Genomic DNA, 23,443 nt, shown 5'->3' with positions numbered 1-23,443 from the left:
AGTATATGACTTATGTGCAATTCACAGAGATCGTACAAGGTATCATGAAGCAGCCTTTGTGGTGGTGTTAAATTGTGATATTTTGTGAAGCATCAGAACATGTCACAGGAATTCTGTTTTCTGTTCTTTGATTGCTAGAGGTGTCTTTCCTTCACTGTAGAAAGTGTATTAATGAACAAAATTACCTACACACCAGCTGCACTAGATTTTCCTTGTCTCAAATACACAGAGGTATCCAAAATGCCACAGAAGCAGCTGTGGGCTAACAGTGTTGATATCTTCCAGGCTTCTCCCATAAGAGCCCAACAACAGCAACAGAATTTTGGTCTGCTGCTTTTTTGCTGTAATAAAGAATTATTCACAGCAGTTCTGGACTGCACATGAAGATTTAAGCCACTGACCCTTAGGTTATATCCACAGACTTCCTTCTCTGCTATTCACTCTGTCTCTTCCCTCCATATTAGCAACTCACATCTGGACTGTGGGGTTTGGAGTACGGCCATTACCTTGTATCTCAAGTTCAGATGAAATACACTACCATGAATAGCAGTGACGCCTATTAGCGCTTTTGTGGGATTTGGTGGTGGTTTTTTTTCTTGGTCTGGAAATGGATTACCTGCAGAAAGGGTACACTTCTGATTAACTTTCTCATTTTGTGAGTTTATTACAGAGTATCTTCATGAGGAATGTTAGAAATCTAGGCTTACATTTTCCATCTCTATAAGATTGGCTTTGGTGTTGTTAGTGCCGGGTGACATTGATTTTGTTTTCCTACTAGCAAAATATGGGAACATATCTCACTTGAAGGGCCTATAGAAAGGAGGTGATTGGGAAAAAAAATCTTAATTTCTCTCCTTTCAAATTCATCTATCTTTTAGCATGAGGAACAACTACTTGGAAAATTTCAGCATATACACAGATGCTAATATATGTGGAAGGAAAAACACAGATATATAAAAGAGATTAATGTATACTATTAGTGAGGCTGCGTCTATTCTACAAAGAAAAGTCTGCTTTTCTTTTGGAAGAGGCTTTTCTGAAATTTGGCATGTCTAAACGGCACCAGATTTCGGAAAAACCTCCTCTTTAGCATATTCCTTCTTTCTTGTAGAACAAGGTTTACAGGCATGCCGAAAGAACATGTTTGATTTTTCCAAAAATTGTTTTGGAAAAGTGGATGCGTTACTTGGCCACAGCATAGCTTTTCAAAAAGAGCTGCAGTGTTGATATATCCTTAGTTACAGTAATTGGATCATTTAGCACTGAAGGTCTAATTAATGACAGAAATGAGCCAGTACAGACACTATAGCCTGCATGGAACAGGACATCCAACACTATGGGGTTGAGCAGACATCCCCTCTTTGGATGAGAGCTTGAATTGTTACTCAAGTCCCCGTATAGGGATCATTCCCTATCCTATTGTACAGTAACTAAAGCTACATTCTCTGGTGCTGATAATCAGTGTTTAATTTAATTTGAACTTAACACAGATATTCTACCTTTTTGTTGTATATGAAAAATACAGTGCATCCTCCCCAAACTTATGGCACTTGGTACAGAATGAATGAGGGAAAGACTAATGGTGGGTGATGATTAAGGAGCCAGCCCATCCTATAGAGAAGATGATAGTATGAGGCAGCTGAACTATAGTCCCCCTCGGGCACCTTATCAGCATTTACCAAATAAAACTATTTTTGGTTTTGACCCAAAAAAACACTTGGTATTCAAATTTTTGCCCAAAATCTTGACATTTTCTCTGGAAAGGGTAGAACTGTTTTTTCATGTTCATCAATTTTTCGCAGGAAATTCCTTCTCTTTCTGCCCTCAGTTTTTTCACATTAGAGAATTGAACTAAGCATCTGCTTTTTAGAAAGGAGAATCAGGATGGTATACTTACTGCACGGCACCACTGTAGGGCAGAGATGTTTCTGGAGCCTCCCCTGTGATCTTTAGCTTTAACTTTTTATTTATTATTGCTATTCACGTGCCCACAATATGCAAGACTACATAAAATATCAGTGGACATGTTAGTCCAAATTTTCTGCTTTTGTAGATTTGTGGTAAAATTGCTATTGTGCAGTGTATAAAAATCTCAGCTACAGACAGCTCCTGGCCTGCTTTGGCCTGTCACTAAGGGCATTTGTGGGCAGTGAGTCCTTGTGGCTGGAGCGTGAGCATGAGAATAAGGAGACATGGGTTCCAGTCCTTTTCTGTGAAGTAACTCCCTGTCAGAAATATTGAGAGCTGATTTAACCTCTCAGCCTCAGTTTTTCTATCTGTAAGGGCCAGCTCTTGCTTCCCTTTCTCATATGAGCTGTGAAAACTTCTCAGAGGCTACTTATGTGTAAAAGGTGAGTAAGCTTTGTCCCCATAATGGGGATAATATTTCACTGTCCTCAAGGGAGAATTTTGAGGCTTGGGCATTGAAACTTTCATGATTTCATTGGATGGAAAATATTTGTAAGACTGTTTTTTCTTTTTCCCTGTGGAAAATGTTCCCTATTTTCCTGCTGCAAAATAGCAAATTTCATGGGGCAACATTATATTCATAAACAAGTGCATTGTAAGGACCAGTAGCGACTACACGTGTCCATAATGTGATGGAAAGTTTCAGCACATAGGTGAAGAAACAAATCTCCTGGGTCGTGATACCTTGTTGCAATATTAATATGTAGCAGCAGTGTTTTCTGAGCTGGTAGAAGAGGGTTCAAAACAGTGTTCCCTAGAACCTGAGTGCTTGTGCAGCAGCTCAAGAGAAATTCAAATGCTGCTCAGCTGTTTAGCAGAGCCCCTACAGCTAGATTTTTGTTTGTTTGTTCCTACTAGTGGTGCGCATACCTTGGTGCATGTAAAAATATTCCACACTTGGATGGAAGAAATATGCACATATATGAAAAAGATTAAAAGGAACATAGGTCCCAAAATACCCTTTTCTCCTTTCTTCGTGAAGTTGTCAGTTCCCAAGCTTCTGAATTGTTTAGCTTTCCTCAAACAAAGAGGTGGGCAACAATTTTTGACCAGGAGTCGCTTCAGAAATTTTTCAAGTGGCCCCAGGCTGCCCTGGAAGGAGCGAGGCCTTAGGCAGAATGGGCAGAGCCAGATACTTCCGTGCTTCCTCACCCACAGTCTTTGATTGGTCTGGGAGTGGAGGAGTAGGTGAAGTCTTCTCCCTCCTCCCGCTCTTGAGAGAACCGCCCGTTGATCAGGTCAATCAGAGCCTGAGGAATGGGGAGCACTCAAAGTCTCTTGCTCCCTGCCCCCACCCTGCAAGAGAGCACATCAGTAGCTGGCGGTTGACTTTTAAGTGCCGAGCCTCTTGCAGGGTGGGAGGAGATTTCATGTGTGCTCTCTGCCCCCAAGCCTTGATTGGGGCAGATCCTCTGCGGGTCAAATCAACCCACTTGTCGGGCAGGATGCAGCCCGCGGAGGCCCATTTGCCCACCCCTGCTAAAACAAGTGAAATTAGGAGCCTTCCTTGTGGACTTAGACCATTGAAATAAACAGATGAAAGAAAACAAAATTAGAGAAGCCAGGTTCCAGTGAATCCAGCTCTTCCGTTGGGTTTTATGCAAGAGTCAAGTCTCGTTTTGCCTTATTCATGTTTTCTTTTTCTTACTCACTCTACTGCTCTCAAAGTCTGTGTTCTTAATCTGAGAAAGCACAAGAGCAGTGTGACTGTCTCTAGCCAGTAACCTATCGGGGATACTTCTGAAGCTCTCTACTTCCCCTCTGTCAGCTTGATCAGTCTGCTGCAACCAGGTCTATATCCAAGATTTTTTTTCTGCGTGAAAGTGGAAAAACTGGCAGAAAGTTTGCAGTGCCGTCTTTTTGCAGAGTGATTGAATGTTTTTCATGTCTAATGGTTGATTTCATATTTTTTGAGAAGTCCATGATGACTGAGAGACTAAATTAGTTTTAATTCTATTGCTTGGATCCTGCATTCACAGCAGTTGCTATACTGGATTAAATCCATAGTCCAGCTAGATCAGCACTCTCTGGTCCAGCAACATCTAGGGTTGCTAGGTGTCTGGTATTGACCTGGACAGTCTGGTATTTTCGCCTCCAGTCTGGTAAAAAAAAAAAAAAATTCAGAAAATTCCTGACACCTAAAATGTCTGGTATTTCTGTTTTTTGGTGTTTTTCCCTGCCAGGAGGCAAAAATATTGGACACCTGGCAACCCTACACACACTCAGCAACCAGGCCCGCCCCCACCGGACCCCCCTGCTTACCTGGTTTTGCAGGGGAGCTGTCTTCTGGCTCGGAGCAGGAAAACAAGATGGCCACCATCAAAAAGTCTCAAAGGCCTTTCTTAAAGGGGCCATGCTGTTTTTTTGTTTTTTTTAAATCATGTTTTTATTTTTTTTGCTTAACCCTCGGGGTCCTTTTTTTCGTGACAACTTTGGTCTCCCCCTTTTCTGTCCTCCACAGAATTTTTTCCCCGGTGTTTTTTTTTTTGGGTGGGGGCGGGGTTCAGTATTTTTGGTTAAACCATCTGGCAACCCTAGCAACATCCATGGCTCAGCATGATATTAGTTAGCTGCAAGTCCACTTATTATGGGTATCTTCAAGTTTCCTGTGGTCCCATAAAATTTGTTTACAGTCTCGAGACCTGGCTCTCAGTGATCTGTGCTGGTATTCAGCTCTAAAATACCCCCTAAATGTCTTCCAAGAACCCAGTAAGCTGTGGAAGTGTTGGTAATGCTGCTAGACCATATTGACCACCCGTGATCCAGCAAATTCTCTGATTATGCACCGGTCAGGTCCCAAGTGTGCTGGATTAGAGAGGTGCAACCTGTACATTTTTGAGGCCACATCTCTCCTGGTGTTGTTTCATCATTTAGATGAGGTAAGGTATTCACCATCACAGTCCCTATGTATTTCATGCATCTGGGGCAAAGTGATCTGAGTTAAAGGCCTTAGCTTTTGATGTCACTTCCTATTTGGTTCAAGAGAGCCAACCTTGATATTCACAGCTTGTTTTTAGATCTAACTGTTTATCCAGGGCCTTTTTCAGGGAAATGATTTGACTGGGGAAGATCTCTGGGGGGGGGGGGGGGGGAGTTTTGGTGTGTTTTTATTAATTCTTATTTTTTTTATTTTAGTGATAACATTTCCATTATTGAAGTTAAATTTATTTTGCATTTTTAAATTCACCACATGCCTAGTGAACTCAGGCTAATATCAGTGCTTAGATATAATGGTTAGATCCAACGGTCTGTTTTACCTCAGATGACTCATTATAATGCCAGTCAGTGGAGTTACATTGGGGTAAAACTGGATCTATGTAGTAAATCAGGCCCTAAAACATATAGAATAGCAAAGGCTTATGAACATCTTTTTCCTTACTGTTTTTAAAAGATGAATGCTCTTGGGTATTCTTAAAGAACTCACTTTCTGAATGTGTGCCAGAAAGATTTTTTTTTTTTATTTTTATTTTTTTTTTAAGGACAGTGTATGGTAAGTATTCTGTTAAGCTTATACATTCAAGTGAAATTCAGGGCCTGATTGAAATTGATCAGTTCATAGAATTCACACCTCAGAATGTTACGCTTTCCTCACCATGTTCTTTCTTGAAAAGGATCTCACAGGAATGTGTGTTCTGAAATCGCCTTTATCCTGGCATACGTGGGTGCAACTGGGAAAGGTAATGACGGAGTAACAGCCATATCTTCGAATTGAGTTCTGTATTTCTCAGTTTGTTGGATTCTTCTGTTCTCTTTAAACACTGTATTTAATATATAATGTGTGTGCGCGTGTATGCATATATTCACTATATGAGGAATGTGTTATTCAGTTCTGTTGTTGTTGCTTTTGTTCATAGCTGCATTCCATGCAGTTGTCTTTCAGTACCATGTATTTGGCAACCATTCGAGCGTGTTGCAGTATTCATACATAGATTATGTAAAATTAAGAAAAATACATTAAGGCTGTATGCAGTGTGTAGATTATTACAATTTGCCTATCGTGGTAATGGCACCTGTTAGAGGTGTGATACAAAAGGCAGTGACAGGCAGTGTAATTTAGTAATTGTAGCCATTGTACTGTATAGCTGGTCAGTTCACCAGGCAAGTACAAAGAAACCAGTGTTAAGGCTGAGTAGGGGTGGGTAAGCTTAATAGAGAAAGCTAGTTGTGTACTGAAAGAAACTTTTGGTGGAGGGCTAACTCCCAGGGGGCAACTTAGAATGATTTGAAAAGAATGAACAAAAGTACAAAAAAAAGGGAAGGGAGATACAGGTTTTCATGTTTCAATTCTTAAAGTGACAGACGAGCCCTGTTGATGAGTATTGCTTGTTCCAGTTGCCGAAATAAAGTTTTAGAAATATCTAGTGGGTGTTGATTTGTTGTACAGTAGCCACAGGAGCTAAAGTAAACATTGAGGTTTACATTGAGGTTTCCATCAGCACAGAACTTGGCAAAATTAATCTGATCTAAAAGCATGATAGAAGGAGTAACAAGAACAGGAAGTTGGTGGGATTCACAAGATCTTTGGAGGGCATTCCAGCTACTCTTAAATGTCACGCTGGACAATGTAGACCTACTTCTGAGCATTCATTCAGTTGCCAGTCTGCAAAATGCCAGTGTTTGAAGGGTTAAATAGGCTCGAAGAGTATGTCTACATTGCAGCTAAATACCCATGGCTGACCTGTGTCAGCTAGCCTGGGCTAAGGGGCTGCTTAATTGTGGTGCAGACATTTGGTCTCAGGCTGGAGCCCCATCTCTGGGAATCTCCCCTCTTGCACAACATTTAAAGTGCTCCTTAGTCTGAGCTTTGTGAGCTTCAGTCAGCTGACATGGGCTAGACTTGGGTGTTTAATTGCGATGTAGGCAGACTCTGTACATGTTCCATGTCTACAATTCATAAACTGGTCTTTCCCGTCCTAAAGAATTCACAATTGTCTGTACCAACTACTATAAGGATATGGGATAAAAAAGTAAAATATTAGATATGGGACAAAGTGATAAGCATCATTATTTTACCAGCTTTCATAATTATTTATTTGGATTGTACATTTAGTGGGGCACTATCTTGTCTATCCTGTACAGAGCTGATTGTATTGTAGTAGTCGGTAAATAATGAATGAGCTGTCTTGGATAGCTCATGCAGGCCAAAGAACAGCCTGAAGTACACCCATAACTTCAGAAAACCACAAAAATTAACTTCTCTTTCCTCCAATATGAATTCCCCATTGATCAATAGGCTGACTGTGTGATATACTTGCAGCTGGTAAAGTTAGTATATTTCACCTCCCTCAGTGAGCACACAAAGTCCATTATAAACTTTTTATGTCACATTCTGAACTTTTCTAAAATACTATTATTTCCACTGACAATGTCCTTTGCATTTTGTCCAGCAATCTCAGCTTCTCCATGGAAAATAATGATCTCCCCTCACACAAACACCTAATTATTGAACAAAATGTTTCTGTCACGAAGAACCTCCTCGAGTTTCATAATGTCGTATTAGAAAACAATAGTTAGGAAAGATAAGCGTTGGATAAAGCACTGAAACATTTTAACCCTATTTAAACCAGATTGACCCATTACAAGCTAGAATAGAAAAAAAGAAACAGCCTGAAGACACCAAAGGTCCACTCAGCGGGAAACTTCTGCTTGCAAATACTAATTCACATTTGCTAATGAGTGTATATAGATTTGCAGAAAACTCATTTAAGTGGATTAGGTGTGCCATTTACCTATTGTTCACTGACTGGAATGTGGTGTTCTCAATATGCTGTTTGGCAGTTATCCCAATTAAGTGGACACGTCCCTCTGTATAGAGGCAATTAAAGGGTTGTTAATACACTGATAGGAATTATATCTCAGCACTGAAGTAAAAATACTCCTTTGTCAGCCACTTGAACCTCCATCATCTGGATCCTGGAACACTCATGGTTCAGACCCTGGCAGGAGAAGGAAGCAGCAGCTTTGGACACTGCTGTTCTCCCTCCTCTTGAGCTGTTCCCCTTGTGCTGCCGTTCCTCTTCCTCCCCCCCCCTCCCCCCGGAACGGCAGCACAGCAAAGCGTGAAGAAGCTGGGGGGGTACCTGGGAGTGGCGGGGTCGCAGAACTACATATGCCATGGGGAGCAGGGCACCAGGTAAGTGCCCCACTGCTGTCCACATCCCTTTCTCCCAGATCCTGCACTCTCACGCTACTGCACCCTCTCTCCATTCTAGACTCTGTACCTCCACCCGCGGTGCCCTTCATGATGGCAAACCTCACCATGGTCTTCAAAGTTCCATAATCCATCATAGCCTGTTACCCAAAATTGCCAGATTAGAGGTTCAAGTGTATTATTATTGTTCAGTTTACTGTATCTGGCACAATTCAAGTCATATTAGACCGGGGTGGGCAATAATTTTAGATTATTAGACGGAGCCTCTGGCAGAAGGGGCGGGGTCAGGACACTTCTTGCTCCCCTTCCCACAGAACCTGATTGACGTGGGCGTGTGGGAGCATGTGAAATCTTTGCCCCCGCCCTCCTCTGCCTAGAGAGAACTGCCATCTGTTCAGAACAGCTGTTGGTACCCTCTAGGCATCTGTCCCCATGCAGGGCAGGAGGAGACTTCGCACAATCCCCCTAATCCCAGGCCAATCTCGCTCCCTGTTTCCACTCTGGAAGGGGGGTGTGTGGCCCTTGCAGGGTGGGGGCAGGGAGCAAAAGACTTCACACACTCCTCCCACCCCCAGGCCTTGATTGGCATGGGGGCAGGGGAGTGGCCCACAGAGGCCCCTTTGGGAGCTGGATCTGGCCCACAGAGGCCCTTTGCCCACCCCTGTATTAGACCTACAGACACTACCCACTCTTAGCCATCTTAGAGTGGCAGAGAAAAAGCCTTATCTTGCCACCCTTGGCCAATGGGAAGGTCAACCCATGGGGATCCATTTGATGATTGAAGTACAAGGAACAATCTTGAAGGGCCCTTCCTATAAAAGAACATTGAAAGACATGGTAAAAGAAGGTTGTATAACATTAGAGTAGGATGTGAACCGAACAAATGAGCAGGATAGTTACATGGTTTTGCATGGCTCTGAATTGATTGCAGAGTAAATTACTGCAGTCATGTAGAGTAAAATACAGTTTTGTTCTGCTTATTGAAAGGCTCCACTAATGACAGTGCTGCTATTGGGTCATTTTAGTTTAGAGCAATGATTGTCAAACTGCACGTTGCACCCCAAAGTGGGAATTGCGTTAGAATTGTTGGATGACAAGGCAGAGAGCCCCTTAGCCCCACCTGGACTCGGAAGCCTGAGTGCTACAGCTCAAGCGTTGAGACTCTTACTTCAGCTTTGCGCCCTGGACCTCAGCAAGTCAAACTGCGGCCCTGCTGAGACCCCTTAACGCTCACCCTGCACTGGGATGTGGTGGTAGTTTTTGTTGTTAGAAGGGGGTCTCCTGCTCTCAATCCTGACCAGGACAAAGAGTTACCATAAGTTGTCCTACTGACTCTGAAACTTTTCAAAGGATTATCTGATGAATTGGGGAATGTTTGCAGAATCATCCCCCTAGAAGATAATGGTTCAGTTTATTTTTGACAATTGAAGGCCGGGGTTTCTAATAATCATTAACAAATAGCCACTAATTCATTAGCTATCAGTAATAGATGTATGCATTTCCTTTCCCTTTGATATTTAAATAGCTTATATTTACCAAATAATTCCCATAAATCCGAATCAATGTACAGATTGGACCTCCCAACACCGGGACTCGCTCATCCAGGAGCACACGTGGTCCTCGAGGACCCCAGGTATTCCTAGACCAGGGAGTCCTGACTGGGAGAGCCAATGGCAAGAGGGCTGGCAGCTTGGAGCATGGCGGGGCTGTAGCTGGAACCAGCACCAGAGCCCCAGTAACAGGGCCAGGGATGCAGCAGCTGTGGCAGTCCCAATAGTGGGGCCAGGGTCAGAGATGCTGCCAGACCAGGGACACGGCAGCCCTGACAGCGGGGCTGGGGCCGAGGCAGTCTGGGCTGCTGGTACTGCAACAGCAGAGCATCCCTTCCGGTGGTGGGGCTGGGGCTGGCAGCAGGAAGGGAAGGTGGTCTGGGGAAGCCGGTAGCAGGGGACCTCTTCTGATCCGGCAAATTCCCTCGTTCAGAACTAGTTGGGTCCTGAGGGTGCCAGACCAGAGAGGTCCAACCTGTATTAGGAGGCTAGACAGTATGTAACTGAAACGCAGATCTGAGAGAGCCAGTTCCTCGCAGATGACAACTTCCAAGTTCTGGCAGGGCTCTGATTAGTAGGCTATAACCAGACCTTATTATAGGTATCTTGTTTATAGTTTCGCTTTAGGTTGTTTCCTCTCCATGTACAGACTTCATCTTATTTTTAGTACATTCCAAATGTCCCATCATATTTCATCAACTGTCAATTGCAAGATCAGCATCTGGCACTTTTTCATTGCTTGCCTGTTTGTATTGTATTCCTCACCTGTACTGCTCCCTTTTGTCCGGGGGGGTGCAAGGCTGCAAGGGGCCTCCAGTGAGCCATCTGATCCTTAGCATGTCTTTTGTGGTTCAGGCCTCCATCCAAGTCACAAAAGTTCATTCCCTTGCTGGAATAAGAGTCCAAATTAAAATTGACAAAATGTCTCAACACAAAAGAATCTTTGGCCTCCCTCTGGGGCTGTTTCCTGGTCTGTTCTTTGTGTTCACACTTCAGCCCCATCCTAAGTTTAATATTCTTTTCATTGATTTTGCATGCCCGTTCCTCTAGGACTGGTAGGGGAACCCAGGACCACCCTGTGCTCTGTGTTCCAGCTTCCTTGCATTAAGCAGGAAGGTCTGCTTCTTCAGTTATATTCCTGAGCATCTTTCTACCTACCTCTTTGTGTTGCTTCCCCATATCCTCTGCTTAATGTAGTCCCTTTTCTTTCTCAGGCCTCTGGCTTCTTCCTGGGTCTTTGCGGCTCCCCATTCCTCTACCAAATTAACCTGCAGTGAAGAGCCTTTCCCTGACCGTACCACAGGGCCTTCTCTCACAGAAGCTGAATCTGCTTCCTGTGACCCCTTCTGCCTGTTTTCTTCCCTACCCCAAGCTCTCCCACATCAGGAGCTTGAGCTGTTCTTTGTTGGTTTTTCTCCACAGGAGAATCCTGTCTCCTCTGCAGTCTCCCCATCTGTAAAGTTCCCACAGCGTCCTTATAAAGGCCAGGTACCTAATGATCCTTACCTAGCTCCACCTCCTCTAGCAGTCTGTCAATCACAGATCTATAACCTGCTTATCTGACAGGTGACAGGAGTAAGCCCCTTCACAATGCCATTTATATAGAAATATAAATACATTGGATTTGTCAAATTAACATCCATTTGTCTTGTGGAACATGCACTGCTTGCAAAAAATTGTTTTGTACTGTATTATTTATCTCACAATGTTAACAGTCATTTTATATGTTTTGCAAACTGGCATTGTTCACGTACAGTAAAATTTTAGCTGCATCCTGAAAGGATTGTGGGAGTTTGGTAGGGTTGTCGGATGGTTTAAAAAAAAATACCGGACACTCTTGACATTGCATCACAATCTACATTACATCTTATTTAGAAAATACCAGACATTTCTATTTTCTCATTTATATTTTTCAATTTGTTTCCTGAACAGAAAACTCAAATACTGGACTGTCCCGTTCAAAACCAGACACCTGGCAACCCTAGAGTTTGGTTCAATAGCAGGCCTTAAGCCTAACATAAATTTGGCTTACTGGCAACAGAATAAAAGCCTTGCTTCAGATCTACAAACCTGAAATTCTCCTGCCACATACTGTATTAAGATTGTTTATTTACCATTGTATGTGCAAATCAGTGTTGCATAAAGTGGGTTTTTCTTTTCTTCTGAAAGAAAATATTCCCAGATTTGTAAAGCAGCTGTAATGGATGTTGAAATGTACAGAACTTGGCATAGACATGTGATGTCTACTTAAGAGCAGAAGTTGGTAAGGACATCTATTTCCTAAAGAAAGTTAGATGGTACCCTTTGTAAAAGGAGAGTTTTTGCAGTTCATCACTATCCTGGTTTCTTTGAAGGACGAATGGTTAATTAAAATACTGTGCATAAAAATTACCATACAAGATATAAAAGAAAATGGATCAATGGTGACACACCTTAGCTCGAAGGCAACTTTTACTTCTTGTAAAACCACCTAAGAGTTTGGAGGCAAGGATGTGGCTACAGTCCTGCATATGGCCACACCGGGACTTTTCGGAGTTTGGTTCAGTGTTTATGTACAGTGTTTAAAGGGTAATAGCACTAAACCCTGCCCTCACAAACCACGATAATTACTTCTATTGCTGAAAAAACCCAAAACATGAACAAAAATATCATAGAAAAGCTATTTCTAACACTACTGCTGCTCTTTATGGCTAAGTGGCAGCCTTCATTTCCACCCTAAATTACGTGTTCTTGTTTCAAGCATTTAGATGAAGCAAAACAGATTTTTGTGACAGCATTATTGCTCATAGCCAAAAGAGAATTCAAGGAAGTACTGTATTTCTCTTAAATTGCCTTTTATTCAGGACACTTTTATTTGCTGATCTTCTTTACTTCTCCTAACAAATCAAATACCCCCTGACCTCATTTTCTGATAAAACTGCTATAATGATTTTAGTAACATAAGATTGATCATAGTCATTAATTTTTAATAGATTGTTAAAATAATTAAATATACTGTAGTAGAATTTTGTTTTGTTTAAAGCCACCCTAGGATAAATGTTTTTCCAATGTATTCACGTCTTAAGATACACAATTGAAATAATTTCCCATGTACTCTGTCTCTTATGCTGCTAGTTATCCTAGGCAAAAATTTGTTTGCAGACATTCATCTGAATAGTTATATGAATTAATTTCAAAGATACTTGTATCACTTTTTTTTATTTTCTATGAATGTTACATCTAGTGATTATTTCTTGGCTAGAATGTTCAGGGAGGAGGAAGTCTCATGAATACTCGTGCAGATATGTTGTAAGCATGACTTGCCTCAGAAGAAGGGATGTGACCTTCTGAAAAACTCTTTGAAGTCCTCCACTCAAGGAGCAAAACCAATACAAGACTAATCACATAATGTGAGTGAAATATGGAACAGCAGACAAAACTCATCGTTCACAGGTGATCCACTCGCTCTCACAAATGATTTTTTGAATATTGTCAACATACAATAAACATAAGAGCAAAAATGAAGACCTGGTTGTGGATTCATGAACAAAAGAATGGGCCAAATTAGTCACACTGTTAGCTGTGGAAAAGTTTATCCTGCTCTGTTTCCAATAGAAGGCTGTTTCCAAATTGTGCATAAAAAATGGGAAACATAATTATTGGCTTGTAACTTGCTTTGTAATTTAGAAGCTGCATTAGCTAAAGCAATTACTGTTTTTCCTCTCAAATATGTCTAGTATTCTTAAAAACTTTTATATATTTCAGACTTTGGACCTGAATATTGTGGCTTGGTTTAGGACAGAAGAAGCCATCCTAAAATAACCATGGTTACAAACTTATATATCAAGCAGATTACTCTTATAACCAAAAAATAAAGGACCAAAGTAAACACATTTTTCATTCCAGTCACGTCTAATTTAGATCTATGAAAAGCATGCCCTATTATTATAATAGCTGGTTTCTGAGTAACCACTAGTTCCCTTGTTACTTGATGATCAGGGGTTTTATTAGAGTATTTTTCATTCTACTTAGTGGACAATAGGTTTAATTTTATTGCAGTGGTTAAGTTTACTTTAGGTTCTTTGGTGTTCCTTCATGGTAAATATAAATAATTACTGTACAAAACAGTTCTGTCAAAATGAACAAATTACATATAACTTCTCTTTGTTCTGGTCCATTTTTAAAATATGCCCTTAGCATGTATATTGAAGGGTCATAGACACTGAATGAGTAGGGGTTAATCTGAGCTATTTCTCTCAACTTCATCCATTCTGTTGTCTTCAATCAAAAAATGTCCCTCCATTGGCCACTAGGTTCATGCTTTTCCTTGCTGAACTATGGTGTCTGTCCGTCTGAGGCATAATGTTGTACTTTGTGATCTCAGTAAATTCTCAGGTATAGAGTTGGCATGAGCTCATTCACATGACATAACGGTAAAGATAAAAGCAAATGTATTTGTGTCATGTATTTAGATTATAGAATTCCCATTACTTATATTTATGACTGGGATTGCATCAACCTGGAGATCATGAACCAGAAGTTTTATCTTACTTGTTGTGAGTTTTCAGACTGTGTGCAGGGTCTAGGGTGGCAGAGCTGAAAACTCTCAGGAGTGCCAAACATAAACAGTTCTTACAAATTTTGAACCAGTATAATTACGCTCATGCAGTTGATCTGCACTGGCAGTTTGTATGAATGTGGCTCTGTAAGTGCCATTTAGATGAGCTCAAGATGTTATATATTTCAGTGTTTAACATTCAATTGTGATTAATGGAAGTAGTTCACACTTCTCTTAAGGAAATCTTTTCTTCCATCTCTACAGTGCAGCTGAACAGAAGAAGGATCCTGCAGATCCACTAACCATTCTGTCCCATGTGAATGGTGATTATATTATTCCATTTGGGGCTGGAGTAGTAACCATGGAGTGACCTGGGACTAGGGAGAATAAGGCATCTGATTTAACCCAGTTAGTGTTGCCAGGTGGCCTGTATTGGCCTCTGTCTGATTTAAAAAAAACAGAAAATGTTCTGTCTTGGACGGAAGATCGCTTGCAACATTCTTCCCCTGCCACATCTGGTGGAGGGAAGGGAAGCGAGGAGTGTGGAGCGCTGGGATTTAAAGGCACAGTGACCCTTTTTTTGGTGCTTTTTTTTTTAAACAACTTTGGTCCCCCCTTTTTTTCTCAACAAGTTTGGTCCTCCCCCCCCTTTTTTTTTCTCAACCTGCCATGTTCGGTATTTTGGGGGAAAGTATCTGGCAACCTTAAACCCTGTCCCATAGGAATTTACCAGCATACTGCCTGATTGCCTTCTTTTCCTCTCCCTCTCACAATCAGAAAGTGAGAATGAAAAGCGTTGCCCCTCCACTTCTAGTCGCTAAGAATCTAAGTTGCAGGGTCAGCGTGTGCCCCGAGGCTTAACATTTTGGGACAGGGATTCCTAATGGCCCAAGCAGATCATTAGGGGTGATGTCCGATGTCAGCTGCTTCAAGCAGACTCTGCTGGCCCCAGTTTGTAGTAAATACATTAACAGGGCCTAGTCTAATTCTTCTAGCTATTCTCTCAGTCTGTCTCTGGCACAGTAGTAGAGTTCAGTAGTGTTTCATCTACAACTCAGCTCTTCCATTTGCAATGTTCCTGTTATATCTGGGGAAAGAATCAGAGGTTGCTTTTATTATCATTATTTTATTTTCTCGTTTTGGAGAATGAAGTAGCTGGACTCGTTTTTTTTGTTTTGTTTTTTTTTTAAAGCAGAATATTGAATGTTGTAAAATAGTGTTGGGCCTCTTTGTGAAGTGCAACAGAAAGCCACTGCTACACTGATGTCATCAAAGAAAAATTAACTGGCTTTGCACTAAAAAGTTTATGGAGCTTTTAAACAAGCCTTACCCTCAACCGCTGAAATGGATTTTATCTAGCACTAATGCAAATTGAGTGTTTAAACCTTTCCATGTTTTGATATTATTGAGTAGAAATTGAAACTTTAAAGGTTACAGGAGAGTAAGCAAAATACTTAGAGCAATCCAGAGCAGGAGCAGTGCAGAGTCAGTTGGAAATAGATGCTAAACCCAGTTAAACTAGACAGGTCGCCAAGAATTCATCATGGCTTTATTTTTCTTTTGGTTTTCTATTTATCACCTGCAAGTGTCTGATTTCTAACTATTTACTATGAAATGGATAAAAAAAAACTTTACTGAGTTCTACAGTAATAGAGTCTAGGAAGCATCCTCTTGGTATATTGCCGTTCCTGAAGCTGTTGAGATTGTTCCTCATCAAATTTGTCCTGCACTGAGCATACCCTACAGTACAATATCCCAAGGAAGTAGTGCATAGTTCTCGTAAAATGCTTGCTGGCATGCATGGCAACATTAACACTGAATCGATCTTTGCATGTAAGAAACAGGATACCCAGTAGTATGTTTTTAGAATCAAAGCCACAATCAACATTGTGTACGTACAGAAGATGTATTAGCTGTGATGCTCCCAACGGTGACACACAATCATGAATAAAATCTCAGAGCAGACTGTAAAAAACCAAGGCATGAACCCAAAATTGGTTGTGAGTTCTAAACTTGGATTTCACTGCCTGCACCATGTACATACCCCTGAGGCACTTCAACAGCTTTAACACTGAGTCACAGATAGTCCCTTTGGGTACTCCAGTCAGTTTTGCCAGCCATATGAGTGTATCTCTGTGATAGACAGCCCCTTCTGTCAGGAATCACAGCAATATTCATGTTACTCCTAATCCCCAAAAAATGGTCACTTATCCCTGGTCAATTGTGCTTTAAATAACACTTGTAGCCAATCCTATAGTAAACTATATGAAGATTTATTACAGAGAAAAAAGAAACTGGAAAATTTTATTTACAAAGTTAAAGCAAGCAAATTCACAAATGAGTTATAGGCTTCTATAATCTGCAAGTCCTATTTGTCCTTTAGGGATAGCCTGGCATGAGCAGCTGGGGATCTCTTACTTATGCCTCGAAACATCTTCTTTCCCCAGAGTCAAAATACCATAGAGATCCTTAGGTCATTCGATTTGGGGTTTTAAATCTTTCTCCTGCCATGTGCTCTGAGCTTCAAACTCAACTGATGGGAGGAATCCAATTCCTTCACTCATTTTCATGGGGAGGAGAGCAGAACAACCGTAAGAGTTGCTTAGTCCTTTTGTTGACAATTTATTAATCCAGATATGAGATCCAGCCATAGCTCATCTGGTATCGATGGATCTCCTCTTTCAGGAGGGCATAACAATTTCTGTAGAAAAGCAGCTCATTGTACTAACTAATATCCCTCTCCCATATGGCGCATTATGTAGTCCCAGAGGCTTACAGTACAACTGCTCAAATATTAATTACAGTATTGAACACTGCCATTACAAGTAAGATTAATGCAAGCAGCAATACTCAAGCATTAAGTAGAGCCAAACACTTTCTTAGAATTCTAATATCTATTTTATCAGGCAGTATTAACCCATGAAAACCAGATAGCTTCCATCTATGTGTCCAGTGAGAAGTAGGGGACCTTCACACGAGCTGGCATTTCATCTGTCAGCATTATATTAACATGTAAAAAGTATGCTGTATATACTGTGGCTGAAGGAAGGTGAAAAAGAAAAAATAGTAGACGGATCCCCAGTCTATGTTCCCCTCTATTTCCTCAGTGTTGTGGACAGCAGGTAGAGGGGAGGGGAGATCTATGGGAGAGAAGATATTGGTTTCACTGTTACTTTGTTTTTATGGTGCTAGATTCTTTACATAGGCTGTCATTGTGTAGGACCTAAATACATTTTAATACATGCTCAACACCTTCTCTTAACTCGCTGTATTAGCTTCCGTGCATGTCAGCACCCTTTTCACTTAATCATGCTGCACCTTCATTCAGTACTTCACTTAGTTCTCTTATTTTCCATAACACCTTTTTCTCCTTTATGGAACACAGCTTCAGCCAATGAGGTAAAGAATTTAGCGCAGGCTAAAACAAACTGACAAGTCTTTCTGTCATCACTTAGTCTGTGTATTTTTCTTCTTGGTTCTTTTGCATTCTCCTCTTCAGAATTCAGGATAATTCTTTCATTAAGCTATTGTTCATAAGAAGTCTGACTAAAAGAAGCCAGAGATACAGATGAGATTTCATAAAAATAAGTCATTTTGGCAAAAGGAACCATGCTTAGAAATGTAATCATTGCAACTCTTTTGGCAAAATTTGTTTGAAATTTTTTAAATGTCTATTGTCTGTTATTACATATTTGTTTTGCAGTAGCAACCAGAGGCTCCAGACAATATCAGGGCCCTGTTGTGCAATGTTGTGTACAAACACTCATTAAACTATAGTCTGTGCTCCAAAAAGCTTACAGTCACAGTAGACAAGGCAGATAAAGGGAGGGAGAAAAGGGCTTTTACCAATGATTAAAAATATACGAGAGCAGAATCCCAGAGAACCAATATGTAGTGACATACTCCATATTACTTCTCACATCTGACTGCTCTCAATCGTATAATTTATATCCTCTACCCAAAGCCATATAAATAGGTGTGTCTTGCTGCAAGCACTAATGCTCAGCTCTGTTGGCAGAAGGAGGAAAGGAGTTTGATCCGGGACCCATCAATGCTTTGACATTTAGTCCTTTTCTCTTTGAATCAGTGGATTTTACCTGCCTTTTGCTGTTCACAATTGTAGTGGCATTGCCCAGAGAAATTGATGGTCTCTTAATTAATGCACTCAGATAATTTGAGTGAACATCAGAATCTTGAACATGAATCAGAAATTAATTGGCAATCTGTGTAGGTTATGGAGCACTATACTAATAGCCTCCTCCATGAAGCATTCCTGAATAAATGGGCTTCTTACATTTTGGAAGTTTAAGAAAATCCAGCTGGGTAGTCCCTCATAGAGCACAATCACCTGAACTTTAAGGGATAAATCCATTGGTAAATGTTGTGAGTGTTACATTGAAATAAAAACCAATGATAGATCCCATATAAATAGCAAACTCACAGTAACAGAAAAACAAAGTCTTCAAAGATTCACAACGTTCAAGAAACATCAGACTTTTTGTTCAAAACTGGACCAATTTCTATAGCGTGCTTATTTTGAAGCAAAACAATATGACCTAAAAATTGAATATATGGTGTGTCTGTATATCAAACTTACAATATGAAAGCCAGAAATAAGATGACACGCCATGATTTTGGCTTATCCACTTAAATTTGGATTTCCACTTAAATTTTCAGCATTTGTTACCACAAGTAAAGTTGGTCTTATGCACAAGTTGGTTTAGCATGGACACTTTGAGATCTAAAAGTCTCAGAGGGGTAGCTGTGTGAGTCTGTAACTTGAAAAAAATTATAAAACAAGTGGTCCTGTATCACCTTAGAGACTAGCAAAAAAAAATGGATATAGTATCACTAGGATGCTGCACCCTGTGCTCGCTATATTCACCAACTCCTCTCTTCAGCTCCTTTTGCAGCCAGAGAGCCTGATGACATCATTCTGTCATGCGGAAGGAAAGACCTTTTTATATATAGAGAGAGAGAGATTAGCTTTTGTGGGCACATCCCACTTCTTCAGATGAGGCCACTTGCTGTACTTGTCTGAAGAAGTGGGTTGTGCCCACAAAAGCTCATGATACTATATAATTTTTTTTGTTCATCTCTAAAGTACAGTAATTCCTCATTTAACATGGTAGATATGTTTCAGAAAATGATCGTGTTAAGTGAAAACTTGTTATAAGGGGTCAATTTTCCCATTGAAAATAATGAAAAAGGTGGGGGTTGCATTTCAAGTGATGGGGAAACCCAGCCACCGGCCTGCAAGCTGGGTCGGAGGAGAGGGAGCAAGGTGTCCAGCAAGAGGGGGTTGCCGGGAAACGGTGCGGCAAACCCTCTGCCACTTTGCAGGGAGGCTGGGGAAACTATGTTATTTTGGGGACGGTCGTGTTGTTCAAAAAACATTTCCCTCCAAAAAATCGTACTATTGCGAAAAAGTGTTAAGCGGGCATGTGGCAAGCAAGTAATTAATGTACTTGCAGATCTGTCAGAGCACCCACTTGTTTCAAACAGGGTTGAAAATGTTTTTCTGCTACTATGGACAGGCCCAAACTATACTATATAAAAAGGGCATAACTAGTGTTAGCTCACTATTTATATATTCACATACCATCTCTGTAGTTCTAACACTGTATACCCAATACAAAATACTGGATATATGCTATAAACTAACAAAATCGTACTACATCTTACTAAAACTTACTCATTCCTGCTGTTCTTATTGACCAAAACTCCCATTAGCCTGTCTTAGAGTTTTGCCTATCATAAATCTACAGTGTATGTAAAAATAAATAAATAAAGGTTGTATCCTTTTTCATGATATACTAGTGCCACAGTTTATTGCTTCCTTCAGTGTTGGAGACCAATAAACTGCTAGTATTCTCTCAAAATAACACAGTTCTGCACCTTTTGCTCTTCTGCCTAGCTACATTTAGGAAAACTACTCTGCTTTATCTGATAGCATGTTGCCCACTTCTTCCTCCAATTTAAATTTGAAAAAAAAGTCGCATAATTAACCATAGGCCACATAGAACATTACCAGAAAGTCTCATATCATCCTTTGGGTTTGTTTGGGTTTTTTTACACTAGCAAACTTTTTCCTTTCCTTCCAAAGCATTTATCTGAAATTCTGCTAAATCCCATTTTCTCTGCTTAAAACTCAATCTGACTAAATTCTGCATTTTAAGGGGTTAGCATGCTATCAGTCTAGTTCTGGGTTGTGAGATAGATTGTCTCTTTTCATGGAGAGGTCTTGTTGCTGAAATCTACATTTCATTTTTTCTATCCTTAGGTTAGGACCTAAGTAATTCTTAATATAATTGAGTTCTTTTAAAAAAATAAATCTGATTCTGTGAAAATTGCACTTACACTTAGCAGATCTGCTCTCTCATGTATTTGAATCTCCTGATTACTAATAAAGTAAACTTTTACTGCACTTTACTTTCAAATCAGTATAGACTTAACATTTTTATATGTGCATGAGGTACATTCTATTCTTTTAGATTCTAAAAGTCCTTGAGGCAGGGGCTGTCTTACTATATTTTTATATAGTGCCTAGCACAATGGGGCTTGGTTTATAATTAAGGCCTGCCCTCCATAATACATAAAAATAATACTCTGCCTTATAGGCCATACGCAGAATTGTTTTCAGTGTTGTTGTAGCCTTGTTGGTTCCGGGATTTGAAAGGGACAAGGACTGAAAAAGAGCAAGATAGTAGGAGAGTTATTTTCACTTCCTCCTAACTTAAAAAAAAATTGGTTTGGAGTTGCAGTAAATATGGAATAATCTTGTGATCCATCTTCATTTTGAGTATATTGGCATAAATATTAGCATATTGCCATGCTGAATGAATAAATTATAAGAATTGTTATAGGACCAACCTAAATTATAGCTATTAATAGAATCATAGAATCATAAAAGTGTAGTACTGGAAGGGACCTCGAGGTCGTCAAGTTCTGCCTTGAGTACAGGGTACAGAACTAATCTAGACCAGTGTGTCTCAACCAGTGGTACAAGGTTTCTCAACCTTAGGAGTACTCAAGAGAAGTCTGGGGGGTATGTCAACACAAATTTGGAGAAAACTGAATTGTTGTTTTAAGTTTTATAGCGTTTTATTATTTTTGTACTTTTTACACCCTAAAATTTCATCGCCTGCCCAGCTACAGTTAAGTTGTTTAAACAAATGTGTTGCAATGGTAGAAAAAAAATTGTCAGAAAACTGTAGACACTGGGGGTATATATTTTGAAAAAGAGGTAGTTTATAAAAAAAGGTTGAGAAACACTGATCTAGACCATCCCTGGCTCCACAACCTCCCAGGATATTTTATTCCAATGCTTAACTGCTCTGACATCTAGGAAGTTTTTCCTAATGTCTCTTGCTGCAATATAAGCCTATTGCTTCTTGTGCTATCTTCAGACATTAAAAACACCACTTTTTCTTCCTCTTTATTCCTCAACTTTTTATCTTGTTTGCAATATATACACTGTCAAATATTGAGAAATATTCTATATTATGGTAGGTTACAAAGCTACATAGCAAGAACATTATTATGTGAAAGATGTTGGGTGAAGACTGTCTGAATTAGAAAAAATGCTTAACCTACATTTCCTGAATTTTTGCTTGAAAACAAATACTTTTGATGATAGGGGCACTTGTATCCATCGCCTGTCATGTCACAAATTATAAAAATTAAAGGGGAAATCCTGGCCTCACTAAAGTCAATGGTAAACTCACATTAATTTCAGAAGGAGAGAGAATTTTCCTTCTGTATCTCTTGGTATGAAGTAAGGGCTCAGGCTTCATTCCCCCTACACTTTGACCCTTTGGAATTCTGCCTTGAACTTTATTTAAAATTCTAAAGGAGTCTTTGGATCGCTTAATACTCCACTATTATCACATACCTTTTCTTGTTACCTCACACATCATACTGTTTGAAAGGGTAGAATAGAAATTATCAGCAAAGGAGGACATAAGAGGTTTAATTGGCTGTATTAGTTTGCATATTAATTTCATTGTCCGATTTCTTTATCTGAGAGTAGTGATGCTTTAAAAAACAGTTTTGTCTGTTTACAGCTACTGTGGTAGACTTTCTCAAATACATGGGTCCATGATATTGGAGAAAATTTGGAACGCATCCTGATCAAACTCTTGCTTTAAATTTCCAGTTCACAACCATATGTTTTTAAGCAATAGGGATGGCTGGGGGCGGGGGGAGAGAGGGGGGAGGGAGGGAGGTGAGAGAGAGAGGTAGGAATGGCGGATGTGGATGAGGAAGAATCTGAAAAAGGAAATTTGACTTGACTAAGGAGTGGGCCTGAGTCTTGGGTATATCTGGCTTCAGTTCTCTTGTCTTTTGCAGACTTAACATGTTACCTTGAGCCTCAGTTCCCCACCTGTACAAATGGATTAATATTGCCTTCTCTCCTTCCCTACTTTGCTTCTATTGTCTGTTTACAAGTTCTTCAAGGTAAGGGCTGCTACGAATACCATCAAACACAATGGGGCCTTGATCTTAGTTGGAACGTATAGTATGTGTATTGTGCTACCTTAATATATATACTACATTATCATTAGTTATTATTCTCACTTCCCCTCCCCCTGCTATGTTCTAAGGAAAGAAAGGAAGGAGAGGTTTCTAAAGCATGTAGTTTCTATCACAAATTGGCTTCGCTTTTAACAAATCACAAAAGGTGGAGTGAAAAATAGCGAATCCTTTTTATATGCTGCAACACTACGGCATAATGTCTGAACTAGGGATATGAATAGTTTAACAGGTAAGCATCACAGGTGGGAGGCGCTCCATCCTGGCTGGAGCATAATGCTTAACCGGTTAATTAATTAAACAGTCTAAATAGAGGGGGAATTCCAATTATTGATTTATGTTTCTCTCACTGATCATTTTTACTTTGCAAATGGCAAGGGCAGAGATTGCTCTGAGAGAGTGAGTTAGTGCCTCACACAGCTGCTGCTCCATTAAAACTTAAGCATGCCTCCTCCACAGTCTGCCTGTTCCCTATTGAGTCCCATTGAAGAAGAGAGATGAGGTCACCCCAAATTAGTCTCTCAAACAGTAAGAAAATATGTGCTGTAATTGCTCACCCAAGACAAACCTTTTTAAGCTCATTTTGTAAGATAATGCGTGACATTAGGAAAGTCTGAATTTCTGGTTTCATGGAAACGGTAGCATGTGCTTCCAAAAAGATGATTTATATTTTTCTTCCTTTTTATAGACTTAATGTGTACA

The 23,443-nt window shown here is 40.2% G+C and overlaps 1 protein-coding gene across 7 annotated transcripts in view; it reads left to right on the top strand.

Moving 5' to 3' along the window:
- Positions 1-23,443, top strand: part of VTI1A (vesicle transport through interaction with t-SNAREs 1A) — a 368,659-nt gene that overhangs the window by 131,292 nt on the left and 213,924 nt on the right. Inside the window, exon 7 of one of the 7 annotated variants that reach the window (XM_089780213.1) lies at positions 12,911-22,388. The exons of the other annotated variants lie outside the window; for them this stretch is intronic. Within the exon in view, the coding sequence (XP_089636339.1) occupies positions 12,911-12,999 (89 nt within the window). The 3' untranslated portion in view covers positions 13,000-22,388. Of the gene's footprint in view, positions 1-12,910; positions 22,389-23,443 lie in introns of those variants that run through there. 7 annotated transcript variants of the gene reach the window in all.

The sequence above is a fragment of the Pelodiscus sinensis genome, chromosome 8 (assembly GCF_052426305.1).
Source record: "Pelodiscus sinensis isolate ZL-2025 chromosome 8, ASM5242630v1, whole genome shotgun sequence".
NCBI lineage: Eukaryota > Metazoa > Chordata > Testudines > Trionychidae > Pelodiscus > Pelodiscus sinensis.
This window is presented reverse-complemented; position numbering and strand designations above follow the sequence as displayed.